Source organism: Coffea arabica, chromosome 4c, assembly GCF_036785885.1.
Source record: "Coffea arabica cultivar ET-39 chromosome 4c, Coffea Arabica ET-39 HiFi, whole genome shotgun sequence".
NCBI classification, from domain to species: Eukaryota; Viridiplantae; Streptophyta; class Magnoliopsida; order Gentianales; family Rubiaceae; genus Coffea; species Coffea arabica.
Window position 1 is genome coordinate 5,849,671 of NC_092316.1, and position 14,091 is coordinate 5,863,761.

Below are 14,091 nucleotides of genomic sequence, written 5' to 3' on the forward strand. Positions count from 1 at the left end.
GTAGCAGTATAAGATAATTCCTTCAACTTTTCTCCACGGCCCTTTACGCTTTAGGACGGCCTCATCCATACAGATCATATCCTTCCCAATTTACCAGTTCATTGACCATTACTCAACCCTCAAAAGAAAAATAAATAAATTCAGAAGTCACATTGCACCTGGCCCTACCACGAACCCCACACATCCCACTTGTACGAACACGATTGGCCTTCTTTTTAGATCTAAATTGGCTCACCCCTAAGTTTTGTCAAACGACGTCATCCCTTAGACGCCCAACAGAATAAAAAGACTCTCCTGATTCCGTCAGATTCTCCCGCAAGAAGTGGTCAAGAGCAGAAGAGCCAGGCCTCTCCACGACTCCCAAAACCTTTTCCTCTTCGAAATCTCTTCCTCCCCTTCCTTCCTTCATTCCTCTTTTCCCATCTGCATCGTACATGCACTAATGTGTAATAAACAAAAGTAAAAGAAGAATTCATTCTTGAAATAACAGGAAGAAGAATGGTAGGAAGAACGGGCTCGTTTAGGCAGAGTTTTGCTGAGAAAAGAGAAAGGGAGAGGCTTTTATCATCACATAGGTCAGGAGATTTTTCGGAGCTGCCTCGATTCTCACGTTCTTGGGATGATGAGGCTGAGGAACGGTTTGGTTGTGGATGTTGTTCGTCAATGAAAGACAAGTTCCTGGAGTTATGGAAAAAATTGATGAGTGTGGCTATCAGGGCATGGGACACGGGAAAAGCCGACCCCAGAGTGGTTGTATTCTCTGCAAAGATGGGATTGGCTATGATGCTTATATCTTTGTTGATTTTCTTGAAGCAGCCAGCTGCCATGAAAGATCTTACCAGATACTCTGTTTGGGCTATTTTAACCGTTGTTGTTGTCTTTGAGTTCAGTATAGGTACGAATGCTTTTCAGACATTCTCTGTTCAGTTTTTTTTTTAAATCTTTATTTTTTAAAAATTTCTTTGAATTTTTGTGGGGTTTTTCTGGGATTTTTTTTTTTTTTTTTTTTTTTATGTTTAGACTATGTTTGTTGCCATGGTTGCTACAGAGATACCTAGAGAAGTGTCGGTGGGGAAGGCCTTAATTTTCAGTGTTCTGTGAGGTTTATTATCATGGTTGTGAGGACTTCAGTGGAAGGTGTGAAAGATATCTTTTCAGATGATGAAGTTTGACAGCAGCGAGGAGTTTGGAATCTGTAGGCTCTTAAAATATGGTGGAAATCAGCCAAGAGTGTAATTTTAGTGATCATTTTGAATTCATGGCCTAAAGAATTCCAGCAATTTATTGTTGTCTAAGTTGTGGGGGAAGAAGTAAGAAACACTTGCGTTCAAATTATATTTTGATTTAGAAAGTCTCGAGGCATTTAGGCATGTATAAGTTGCTATAATATGGAGTAACAGTTACTTATCATTCTCTAGTATCCGTAAGCTAAGCAAATCCAAGAGTTAAGAGTGCGCGGTGGTGACAGTCTGGTTTAGAGTTGGTTGAGTTACTTCATTTTATGTGCTCTTGAGGAACCGCCACGCTAATTCTGAATAGCATCTAACAATATAAATTCCACCTTGTCATGAATCTTGGTATTCTACATCATAAAATTTTTCCTTTCTCAGCCTTTTCGATCTCCTGATTGTTGGGTTGATGAATTTTCTTTGTTTTCCTTTTATTGCAGGAGCCACTCTGAGCAAAGGATTTAATCGTGGATTAGGGACACTGTCAGCAGGAGGGCTGGCCCTTGCAATGGGAGAATTGTCCAAACTGGCCGGAGAATGGGAAGAAGTTACTGTAATCTTTGGGATATTAATCACAGGTCTGATATTCGGGTCAGTGTTCCAACCTAGTGTAACGTTGCTTTCCTTTTGGTTTATAACTGAACTGATTATGATGTTCTTGTTGTGTTTAGGTTTTTGCATCACCTATGCAAAGTTCTATCCCACAATGAAGCCCTATGAATATGGATTTCGAGTATTCCTGATAACATATTGTTTTGTAATGGTGTCTGGGTATCGGACGAAAAATTTCATAGATACAGCAGTCACCCGGTTTGTGCTCATTGCTTTAGGTGCCAGTGTTTCTTTGGCAGTGAATATATGTATTCATCCCATCTGGGCTGGTGAGGATCTTCACAATTTGGTTGCCAAAAATTTCACTAGTGTTGCTAATTCCTTGGAAGGTTAGCTGATTTTGCAAATTACATCCATTACTTCTTCAGGTTTTGTTATGTATTCTGTATGACTGCATGCTAAGGTTGCTTTGCAAAACATCCTTTTAGGTTGCATCAGTGGATACCTTAACTGCGTTGAATATGAAAGGGTCCCTTCAAAAATTCTTACTTACCAAGCATCGGATGATCCAGTGTACAGTGGATACAGATCAGCCATGGAATCCACGAGCCAGGAGGATGCTCTGGCAAGCTTTCTTTTTGTTGACCTACATGGGTTGATTACCTGCAAGATAAATTAGTTTATTTTTCTGACTTAAAAATGTTATGGTTTTAGGTGAGTTTTGCCGTCTGGGAGCCACCTCATGGTCGTTACAAAATGTTCAACTATCCATGGCGAAACTATGTGAAAGTCAGTGGTGCTTTAAGGCATTGTGCATTCATGGTCATGGCATTACATGGATGTGTACTTTCAGAGATACAGGTAATGTTATGCTTACATATCTTCAGCGCTGTTCTAATTTATGCATGTGTTGGATGATTTTTTCTAGTGTAACACAAGTGGCTTTGATGATTTCTATAGTAATTTCACTTGCCTCCAACAAAAAGATATTTCAGACGTTCTGTCATAGACAGATTTTGACCAAAAAGTAAACCTCATCTAATGCCCCCCTCGCTATCAAGTTTTCTTTTATCTTCTAAATCAAGTGCCAAACATTATGCTTTCTGGCAGTCTGATTTGAACTGACATAATTTCTATATTTGCGTGGGTGAAATATATCAGAGAAACATGTGTAACCTTTAATCACCCCAAGTTATATTATGACCGTGGTAAGCAATCATAATTGTCTGACCATATTGTGTCACTTTTCCGTTACATTAGTTGATAAATTTACAATCTTTTTTAATGCTAAAGAGTGCACAACTTAAGATTTTATTGTCTTGTTTCTAGGCTCCTGCCGAAAGAAGACAGGTGTTTCGCAATGAACTCCAGAGGGTTAGTACAGCCAGTGCAAAAGTGTTGCGGGAGCTTGGCCAGAAGGTGAAAAATATGGAGAAACTGGGTTCACATGATATGCTGTATGAGGTGCATGAGGCTGCGGAAGAGTTGCAGAAAAAGGTCGATCGAAAATCTTACCTCCTTGTCAATTCAGAAAGCTGGGAAATCGGAAAACCTGAGGGAATAAAGGTTCCACAGGAATCTCTGGATATGACTGATGATGGAAACTATTTAAATGGAAATAATAACTTCCATGAAACAGCTATTGACATAAGAGCACTTCATCTCTCGAAAAGTTGGGATGACAGGAATTTTAACGCAAATGTTAACTTCAACCCTCCTGCAGCAGTTACATCAGAGAATGAAACTGAGAAACAGAAGTCACGGCCTATAGCTGTGTTGCCTGAAGCAAATCAAATACCTGAAAATGATGAATCAAAGACGTACGAAAGTGCCAGTGCCTTGTCTTTAGCAACATTTGCGTCTCTTCTCATTGAATTCGTAGCTAGGCTTCAAAATCTTGTTGACTCATTTGAAGAGTTAAGCGAGAAAGCAAAGTTCAGGGAGCCTGTCAACTCGTCAGAAGCAGCAGCTGAAGAAGTGGGCTTATGGACCAGATTATGCAGATGTTTGTAGCGCTCAAACAGAGATGCAATGAATTGAACTGCGACTATTACAGTCAATAACAAATCATAGTAAACACCACCATATAGCAACATTTGAGTAGAGGCTAGCATCCTTTGAAAACAACAATATGTTGATGCCTTATATAGAGTAGTTGGTAGAATTTCATAGTGCCTACCATTGTGGTGAAATGGAACTGACCAACCGGGAACTGGATCTTGGTTTGAAGAAATGTGGTAGCACTGAAGGAAATTTGTCTAGTAAAAAGCTTCATTTTGAATCCTTTTACCTTCGTTCTTCTTTAGCTTTTCTTTTCAGAAGCTCCATTCTAAGTTCTCACAATGAAATATGGTCCGAGTTATTTGCTTTGTGGAATATTAGCCCTACATTTACAAAAGCAAATCCTACGAGTCCTTGCTTGCAGAACTATGCTTAAAGAACTGATCAGTTTATTTGAGAGGGAAAGTGGGCACAAATGATTTAATCTTCATCCTGCTTTGGTTAATGGCTCAAAATTTTCTATGCTAAAATTAGGAGAATGTGGAAGGAGATTATTATGTCTTAAAAGATGCATAAACTCAATTGTGGATGCCAAGAAAAAATGACCAGCCACAAAGAATGTATTCATAAGAACGATCGCAACTGCACGTCAGTGTATTTGTCTTCCTTGCTCAACCTTGTTTTCGATTGTGATTTTTTGGGGGAAAAATTTTACGTTTTTGTGAATATATTTTTTAATTACCTTTTTATTTCATATACGTCAAATCGTTATATTACATTTTTCTAAAAAAAATTTTTAAAAATAATAATCCAAACGGAGCGAAAAAATAGCAATTCTAAAAAACGTTACAATACATCATTTCACCTTAGGGCAGAAATGATGAGCTTTTGTGATGTCAAATGGCTATGGAAGGAGATGTAGTCACACCTCACGGACAAGCTATTTTTGTAGTCTTGTGTTTTTGATAATAACCAGTTAATTTTGATATGTGACAATTTGAGACAAAAGGCTCTTTGATTGATGCAAATGTAGGATATATTTGACTTACAAGACAAATGGTAGATTTTTTTTTTTCCCAAACGATAACAGAAGACAACTTGTAGATTATTGACCGTCTAAAACAATTGACATGCGAAGCTTTCTGTGCTGTTTGGATACAAGACTTTCCGGAAACAACTGACATTTCCCATGTTGTATGGATTGGAATTTTGTTTTCTTTTACGACAAAGAATGAACAAGTCATTTATGCTCGAAAGTCAAAAATATAATGGGGATAGCGGAAACAGTCTAAGGACTATTAAAAAGTGCACTGGAAAACATTTTATTAAAGAAGACCATTTATTCAAATAAAAAATACTTTTTACTTTCAAGAAATTTCATGGTAAGTTTTCAAGTCTTCTTGTGTTGAAGACCAAAGGAATAAAGTTGACTCGAATTTTCAAGTGCAGCCTGTTCTGAACTCTGATCTCATGCTTTTATTGTTACTTTTTTTTTATTCACTTTTTAATATTTTAAAGCTAAAAATAAGTTAAATTCAGATGCTGCTAAATAACTGCCTTTTGAATTTTAACTTACAATTTTTTGCAAAAAAATCGGAAAAATATGAAGACAGGTTAATTAATATAAAATTACTATTAATCAAATTATTAACGGATTGAATTTTTTTTTTTTTTTTTTGGGATAGCAACAGAGTCTCCTTTTCAAACAAAAACAAAGAAAAGGAAAGGAAAAACCGCGAAATACCTGACAGAGGCAAACACGCCCTAAGCACTTCTCAGTAAAATTCTTCATTTCTTCAGCCCCAATTGTGTTCCAGAAAAGTTCAAAACTCACAAAAATTAGAAAATTTTGAGCCTTCAAATTTCAATTTTGACTTTTCACGTTTCCCATAAACCCTAATTCATTTCTTCCAAAGTCGAAACTTTGATCTAATCTCGTTAACAATTTGTGCATTTCCAACACAGAAGTGGAATTGGAATTGGAATCAGAATTACCATGGCGATGATCGACGAGCCATTGTATCCAATTGCGGTATTAATCGACGAATTGAAGAACGAAGACATTCAGCTCCGGTTAAACTCGATCCGCCGACTCTCGACGATTGCGCGTGCCCTCGGAGAGGAGAGGACGCGGAAAGAGTTGATTCCGTTTCTCAGCGAGAATAATGACGATGACGACGAGGTGTTGCTGGCCATGGCGGAAGAATTAGGAGTTTTTGTACCCTACGTTGGCGGTGTGGAGCATGCTAATGTGTTGCTTCCGCCTCTGGAAGGGCTTTGTAGCGTTGAAGAGACATGTGTCAGGGATAAAGCTGTGGAATCTTTGTGTCGAATTGGATCTCAAATGAGGGAAGCTGATTTGCTCGAGTTTTTTATTCCTCTCGTGAAGGTAAGCTCCGATCAAGTATCTCTTTTTTATCAAAAGAGGAAAAAAAAAAAGGATAGATTTGGATTCTTCCTATTTGTTGCTCGCGAAATTTGAGCTAGGAGGAATTGTGCTTGGAAAAGTTAATGTTAGCACCATAAGATTTAAAAAGCTGCAAATTTGGTTGATAGGCATAGATTCTGAATGTGATTTGGCTGGGTAAATGTGATTTGTTGTTTGACAGATTAATATGATGCACTGCAAATTGAAGGTAGGAAATAGAAAGTGAGGTGTATAGTATCAGCTGATTTTGCAAGCATCACGGCTTAATTTGGACTCATTTGAGTGTTAATGAAATACATATTTCTTTGATATGTGCATTAAAATGTTCCGTTGTCCTTCAGTTTAGTATTTTGGTTGGTTTGCAAGTGCTAGTTAATGAGCATTTATTTCCTACATGCATGAAAAGTTGCCATGTATCTGGTAATTTAATGCATTTAGCATCTGGAGATGGTGCATACAAAATCTTTAACACATGACCGGTTTACAATTATAACTTGGACAGATATCAGCAATGGCGTTTTAGATCATGTTATTCGTGTGCTGGGGGAGACATAGAAGAGATTATATTAGATTTATTCTCAGGTTCATAGAGAGATGTTGGAGTGAGCGTTACTTGGAGTGTTTGAAATGTGAAGTACTGCATTCGAGATTCTTCTCACTTGTATAAGTTCGGGATGTTATGTACGGATACATTACCATTTCTTTGCTGCATAGAATGTACACTTGATGGATCATGTTTAACATAGCTTCGAATGAACGAAACTGATATAGTGCCACTTGAACTGTTTTAACTTGACTCATTTACATTTTCTAACTAGAATTGAAGTTAAAATTTACTTCAATGAACGTTATGCTATATTGGGTATTTATCTTTGGGTGTAAGCTGATATGAAAGCTATTGCACTGTCCTCTGCCCACTGCCCACTGATAAGCATGGATAGTAGGTGCTGAAATGTGTTTATTTAGTATTTGAATATGAATAATGGTTTCTTGGCTACCAATTAGTCATGGTTATCTCTCCCTCAATATTAGAAGTTACTTAATAAAATTGGATGATGATACTGATAGGTTTATTTGAGTAGGCAATCTACTTCAGATTGTGTAGTTCTGTGGATGGATATCGGTTATAATACTTTCATATTTTGCTTACCGTTAGACTGTGTGATGACAAACTGGGTAATCGATAATATAGTTTTACTTACGAGGAAAAAAATTAACTAAAGCATAGATTCTGGAAAATTTAGTTATTTTGGAGCTTCTGATGACCAAAAAATGCAAACTGAGGTAATCTCATGGTTTGATGTGTTAAAGCATTTGCTTCCTTGAAACTTGGTGCAGAGTGAACAGTAGTCTGTTCTTATCCTCTTAGTGCCTGCTGAGTTTTCAGAGACTTGCAGTTGTGGATGTCGTGAACGTTGGATGGCACACCTGTTTTCTGCATGTGTCATGTGAAATTGTTCGGCATTTTGCTTTTACACGTTTTTGTTGCCATGTAGCATCCGCTAAATAAAGCTTATTTGAGTTTTCCTTTTAGTTTTACCACACAGTATGTAGCTTCTCTGTTGCTTGAATTTCTTTATTTTTATTTTCTTTGTTATACTTTTACCATGTAGTCATATTAACTTATATGTATGAAAAATTTGAGCATATGTAATCAAAATGATATATGATATACCTTTGCTGATATAATTCCGCATATAGAGACTAGCTGCAGGTGAGTGGTTTACAGCTCGAGTTTCTTCTTGTGGATTGTTCCATATTGCTTATCCCTCAGCCTCAGAGACATTGAGAAATGAATTAAGGACTATATACAGTCAGTTGTGTCAAGATGACATGCCCATGGTGAGGAGAGCAGCTGCAACAAATCTAGGAAAGTTTGCTGCTACCGTTGAACCAGCTCATTTGAAGACTGACATAATGTCAATGTTTGAGGATCTGACTCAAGATGGTATTTTTTTATCTACAACTTTTCTATCAGATAGATGCTAATTTGATTGTGACACACTTGCCATTTAACAATAAAATTTGTTTCTTTGGTTTAGTTGTATGTGCCGCTTTTCCTTCTCTCTTTTCTTTGCTCTTATCGTTATTTGAAGTATGACATACTCTTAAGGAAAAAATAACTGCCCATCAAATCCTATGCCGGTGTAACATGCTTCAGTAATCTGACTTTGATTTTTATCTTAACAAAAAGTTTATACAGTTGGAGCCATGTTTGACTTTGTATTTGAAAGTGACCGCCAATAGTTGATATTTGGACGTAAATACAATGAGTACCCTATGTCTGGCCCTTTTCAATGTTTACCATTAGTTTGGAGGTCTAATGGATCAATGAATTTGTTGGCTAATATACTGATATACTCTTAAGGTAATGCAGTCATTGTGCCTGTGGTTGCTTATTGGACCATTCTCGCTATGAATAAAATATCAGTGTAAACAAATAAATCTGTTCTTTACCGAATATTACCCAGCTAAGAAGGTCATTTTTTCTATTTCAGATCAAGATTCTGTGCGATTATTGGCTGTTGAAGATTGTGCAGCTCTTGGGAAGCACCTGGAGCCTCAAGATTGTGTGGCACATATTCTTCCGGTTATAGTTAATTTCTCACAGGTAGGTCCAGTTTTAAATATATATTATACAAAAAGCCTTTGCTAGTCTAAGCTTGCTTATAGTGTTTTATTAGGTCCTTACCTTATGGATGTTTATCCATACTATTTTAGTTTTTGGGTGGCTTTGAAATGTGTTATTTACTTTCAGTGAAATTTGACAAGTTTCTAAAGTTATTCACTTTTGCCTTAAGTTGGTACTAAGTATATCAATTCCTGGTTACTGTTTTTATTGCTAATGAAATTTTGTTCATTTTCTTTCCTACTCATCTTTGGTGGTAATAGTTGTTTTTAATGTGATTGGATCTTTGTAGTAGCATTTTTTATAGTATCACAACCTATTATTGGATTTGTTCTAATTGATTTTCTAGCTACTTCAATAACAGGACAAGTCTTGGCGAGTTCGTTACATGGTTGCCAACCAACTCTATGAGCTCTGCGAAGCAGTGGGGCCAGAGGCCACAAGGTAGAAGTTGCTTACATTAGCCATTATACAAATCGTTAAAACATTGTTGCTGTATTCTCTATCTTGCAGTTAAGTGATATGGTTTTTTTATTCTTGCTCATCTGTGATCTCTGTTATTGTTAAGAACGGATTTGGTTCCTGCATATGTTCGGTTACTTCGTGACAATGAGGCTGAAGTTCGCATAGCTGCTGCTGGAAAAGTAACAAAATTCTGCCGAATATTAAGCCCTGAGCTTGCAGTTCAGCATGTCTTACCCTGTGTGAAGGTATAGAAGTTACTGGAATTCTAATTTTGCTTTCCCTCCATTTCTGTGCTGCTGTTAAATTTTTTGGCTGGACTATGTAGCTTTTTATAGCAATTTATTTCTGTATCTAAAGACTGGAGAATGAGCAATTAACTTTTTCTTTTGTTTGCAGGAATTATCTTCGGACTCATCCCAGCATGTTCGTTCTGCTTTGGCCTCAGTCATAATGGGAATGGCTCCTGTTTTAGGAAAGGTAGAATTTGTTTTCGCTCTAAAATGTTTGCATCGTTTTGGTTTCCTGTGTTGCTATTGTTAGCTTGAAAGTTCCAATTTTTTAGGGCTAATCCAAAACGTTTGCATGTTTATGTGTTTGGTAATTTATATTCTTATCACATGATTAATAAATTTATTTACAATACATTATTGCCTTTCTGGGATGAAAATTTGTTAAGAGTTTCTGATTTCCAGTGCAACTTTTAAAATCATCTTGATCAGTTCATATCAATTAATACTTTCAGTTTCAATTATTGTTGTTTAAACGACTCTATTCAAGTCTTATTTTATCCTTGTGTGTAACTATTTTAACGAAAATGGTGATTCCTGGAAGTCATCGATGCTTATTTAGTTGGCTTCTCACAACGAGTTTGTCAAGGGACTCTCTTTGCTTATCAAGATATGACCATATGTGATACTAGTTGAGCCTCATAGATCCTTAAAGTTCCATTTTAGCGCTGTGGACAATCAAACTGTTTACGTACCTTGTCGGTTTATCTTCCTGAGCACTCAAGGATTGTGGAAAAGTATCTAATCCTGCCAGTGTTTCTAGTTTTTGTTTATCCTGTATCTCCTGTGGATAGCTTGTTCATAATATGCACTAGATGTTCGACAATCCACAAATTTGTTTGTAATGATTACTGTTACAATTTTCTTCAAGTAAACTTTTTGACTGTATTTAATTTCTCTTCGCACTTACCCTTCAATATGTGTCTTCTCTCTTTTGATTGTTTCAGGATGCAACTATAGAGCAGCTTCTGCCTATATTTCTTTCACTTCTGAAGGATGAGTTCCCTGATGTTCGACTAAACATTATTAGCAAGCTTGATCAAGTGAACCAGGTCTAGTTGCTTGCTTACAATTATTATCTGTTTATATCTTTTGCTGCAAGTCCTTCCCAAGTTTCGCGTTTCTAGTTCTTGTCCTTGACGAGTTCAATTTCAATTAGAAGTGCATATTGCCTAATGATGCAGGTTATTGGAATAGATCTGCTTTCCCAGTCCCTCCTACCAGCTATTGTTGAGCTTGCCGAAGATAGACATTGGAGAGTTCGACTTGCAATTATCGAGTACATACCTTTATTGGCTAGTCAGTTGGGTGTTGGCTTTTTTGATGATAAGCTTGGTGCACTGTGCATGCAATGGTTGAAAGACAAGGTGTGTAGAGTTCTTTTTTGCCAGTGAGAATGTTAATGGGAAGAGTTGCTGGTGTAAAGATCTATAGCTTTGAGTATTTCTTGCATTTGTATTGTTCTTTGTCAATGTTTCTGAAAATTTTGAGTACTTTGTGAGGACCCTTCCTGTCGTATTTTGCCATCCCTGGATCAAATAAAGGGTTAGTTTAGCTATTGCTATAGACAGTTATCTTCTTGTTTGCCAACTTTTATTTTATTTTTGACAACGGATTGGGGACTCCTAGGTACATTTACAGTGTGGGAAGTGATGTATACTAAAGAAAATGTGACTTCAGAGTAAAATTTTTCTTGTTAGTAGAAGTGACAACTACTCTGCAATCTGCTACGGCACATTTACCCTACATGGTAGGATTGCACATTTAGTTTCTATAGTTGGCTTATTAGAAGCCTGTAGAATCTTGAATTATTTTGTCACTTAATGCAACTTCAAAGGCATCATTTAGGCACATTAGTGCAAGCACTACCTTTTCTATTATAACCAACAGAGATAGGCTGCCTATTTCCTGCTTCAGGGTTAGTTGATTGTTCAGCACAGTACATAATTTTAGCTCTTTACATTAGGTGATGCTATATGAGCATTAGTTCTGGATTTGCAATGATTCTGTCCATAGGTTTTCCTAAGCTTCCCCTGCATGAACCTCAAAAACTCTACAACCTGGGCTGTAAATTAAAAGTGGCATTTGGATCTTCTCTGTTCATGTAGTGTATGGGAGGCTTATTGTTGTGAAGTTCTCACTCATTAATGATTTGCTGTTAATACTTCATAGGTTTTCTCAATTCGAGATGCAGCAGCAACTAATGTGAAGCGCCTTGCTGAAGAATTTGGTCCAGAATGGGCAATGCAGCACATTATTCCACAGGTTGCTTTTATGATATTTTTGCATATTCATTTCTTGATGAAGTTGCACAGAGCTTGATATCTTGTATATTTCGAAAGGAGGCAAAAGCTGCTAGTAAGCTCGTTGTCTCTCTGTGTGCGCGTTCACGTGTGTGTGTGTGTGTGCTTTTTTTTTTTTCTGGAAACTATGCACAGTTTAAGCACAACATATTCAGGGTACATCTTTGTGCGATAGAGCATCTGAATAGATATGAAGCCTAGTTATTTGAGTATTCACTATCTGCTGTTATTTATGAAAGCTTTTTCCTGTTTCTTCTTTTTTTTTTGGTGGACTTTCCCACAAGTATTACTTATTAACTTGGCTGTTTTGGATCAGGTTTTGGATATGATTAATGACCCACATTACCTTTACCGAATGACCATTCTTCATGCCATTTCGCTTCTTGCTCCTGTAATGGGTTCTGAAGTTACATGCTCTAAGCTCCTACCTGTGATTGTGGAAACAGCAAAGGACAGGTCAGTTTTCAAATTATCATTCTTGGTTAGGGACAGTACGCACTTTCCTGTCAATCTTCTCAGAAGTGATCACATATCAGGGTTCCAAATATCAAGTTCAATGTTGCAAAGGTGTTGCAGTCTCTTGTTCCAATAGTTGATCAGCCGGTACGTAGTTTTTCTTCTTCTGTAGTTAATTTAAGTGATTCCAGAACGTTCAGTGGCCTTCTTGCTATGAAATTTTGAGTATATTACTTTGTTTATTGTATATCCAAAGGAAAGCGCTTTGGAAAGAGACGTCTTGATGATGTTGTTATGCTGAAATTGGGGTTTCCTGTAATGCTTTGGAAAGTTTGAGAGTCTTCATTTGTCTGCTTTTCCGTTCATAGAGCAGCTTTTTGTATCACTAATACTAATTCTTTTGCTATCTTTGCACTGAACCGAGGCTTGAATTTGCCAAATTCAGACAGGAAACATCACATTAATGCTTGTTGCACTTGGTGACTCCCATCTAATTGTGAATGCTTAAACGCAGGTTGTAGAGAAGACAATCCGACCATGTCTGGTTGAGTTAAGTGAAGACCCAGATGTTGACGTGAGGTATTTCGCCAACCAAGGACTACAGGCAATCGAACAGGTTATGATGTCGAGTTAAAGCAACATGGCCAGGTTCCATTTTTTGTCACCCTAGTGCTGTGATTAGTTTGTTAGATATGGGATTGTATTTGAATTTCAAGATTTAGCGGGTTTCTTTTTTATTTTTATAGGCAGCAGTTTCCAAATAGTCTGTTGTGGTTTGATGTAATCTTTTTGTTTTTCCTTTCCTTGGATCTTGAATCTCTCCTCTTTAGCTACTTTTGATGATTTTGTCACATATGAGTTTTGTGGTGGAGGATATACCGATCACTTATTAAATGATATAGACGGAGTTAATTTTGCAGCCTAGTGTGTGAAGTGCGTATGTGATTTTTGAGGGGGGCAAATCCTGGGGTAATAGTCGGTGGGGTTTTATGCAATTAACCCGAAGTGCTATACATCCCCCATCCCCGTCGGAAAAGAGAGATCGGGTGTTATTATTAGTGAAATTCGGTCAGGAGAATTTTTCTTTTAGTGGGAACTATTAGACCTCCTCTTAGCTCCTAGTGTGTTATTTTTAGTATGGCAGAAGCAAGAAATTAGACATTAATTGCGACTGTTGTTGGATTGACAGCCTTCATTTCTAACTTCCTTGAACACGGTTTAGGAGCTACGGGTGCGAGATTTGGAGTTATAAATATTTTATGAGTTCATGAGTTTATTCGGTTGGGCGATTGGGTTTAAGTTCGAGCAAATCGAGGAGGTTGGACTTAGAGCTTGAATTCTAAAATCTTGTGAATTAAGGGTTTGAAAGCTAACTTGAATTTGAATTTGAATTTAAAAATTTAGAATAATTTAATTATATTTCTTTGTTTTTTAAAATTCATACATGATTTAGAATAAATTTATTAATTATATTTCTTTGTTTTAGAATATAGACAGTACTAATTTTATTTATATTTGTCTTTTTGAGAAAAATACAAGATATATATATATATATACCCCTACATTTAATAATATCTAATGTATTTATACATTTGTCTATATTTAGAATTAACTTGAGCTCAAAAGCTTGAATCTCAAAACCACACATTGTCGTTCAGGAAACTAATAATTGTAAATTCGTACTTGAAGAAAAAGAAGAATGAATTGTTTGTGCGCTCGATTATATAACCATCTACTTTGT

The 14,091-nt window shown here is 36.7% G+C and overlaps 2 protein-coding genes across 2 annotated transcripts; both read left to right on the forward strand.

Moving 5' to 3' along the window:
• The first annotated feature begins 312 nt into the window (after positions 1-312).
• LOC113740131 (aluminum-activated malate transporter 9-like) lies at positions 313-4,070 on the forward strand. The gene is made up of 6 exons (XM_027267643.2): positions 313-895; positions 1,670-1,807; positions 1,901-2,170; positions 2,270-2,406; positions 2,496-2,642; positions 3,111-4,070. The coding sequence occupies exons 1-6, from the start codon at positions 499-501 to the stop codon at positions 3,792-3,794; spliced, it is 1,773 nt and encodes a 590-aa protein (XP_027123444.2). The 5' UTR covers positions 313-498; the 3' UTR covers positions 3,795-4,070.
• Positions 4,071-5,522: 1,452 nt separating this feature from the next.
• On the forward strand, positions 5,523-13,269 carry LOC113740005 (uncharacterized). Its single transcript, XM_072045727.1, has 12 exons — positions 5,523-6,171; positions 7,912-8,158; positions 8,709-8,821; positions 9,204-9,283; positions 9,408-9,549; positions 9,701-9,781; positions 10,539-10,643; positions 10,776-10,958; positions 11,764-11,856; positions 12,211-12,350; positions 12,431-12,497; positions 12,865-13,269. The coding sequence occupies exons 1-12, from the start codon at positions 5,779-5,781 to the stop codon at positions 12,982-12,984; spliced, it is 1,764 nt and encodes a 587-aa protein (XP_071901828.1). The 5' UTR covers positions 5,523-5,778; the 3' UTR covers positions 12,985-13,269.
• Positions 13,270-14,091: the final 822 nt, after the last annotated feature.

What these genes read in the sequence shown, in the direction of transcription:
- LOC113740131 (XM_027267643.2), top strand. Translation starts at nt 499, where the DNA reads ATGGTAGGAAGAACGGGCTCGTTTAGGCAGAGTTTTGCTGAGAAAAGA. An exon ending in CGAGCCAGGAGGATGCTCTG is followed by an intron (nt 2,407 to 2,495) that starts GCAAGCTTTCTT and finishes TTATGGTTTTAG; the next exon opens with GTGAGTTTTGCCGTCTGGGA. An exon ending in GTGTACTTTCAGAGATACAG is followed by an intron (nt 2,643 to 3,110) that starts GTAATGTTATGC and finishes TCTTGTTTCTAG; the next exon opens with GCTCCTGCCGAAAGAAGACA.
- LOC113740005 (XM_072045727.1), top strand. Translation starts at nt 5,779, where the DNA reads ATGGCGATGATCGACGAGCCATTGTATCCAATTGCGGTATTAATCGAC. An exon ending in TGAGGATCTGACTCAAGATG is followed by an intron (nt 8,159 to 8,708) that starts GTATTTTTTTAT and finishes TTTCTATTTCAG; the next exon opens with ATCAAGATTCTGTGCGATTA. An exon ending in TTCCAATAGTTGATCAGCCG is followed by an intron (nt 12,498 to 12,864) that starts GTACGTAGTTTT and finishes GCTTAAACGCAG; the next exon opens with GTTGTAGAGAAGACAATCCG.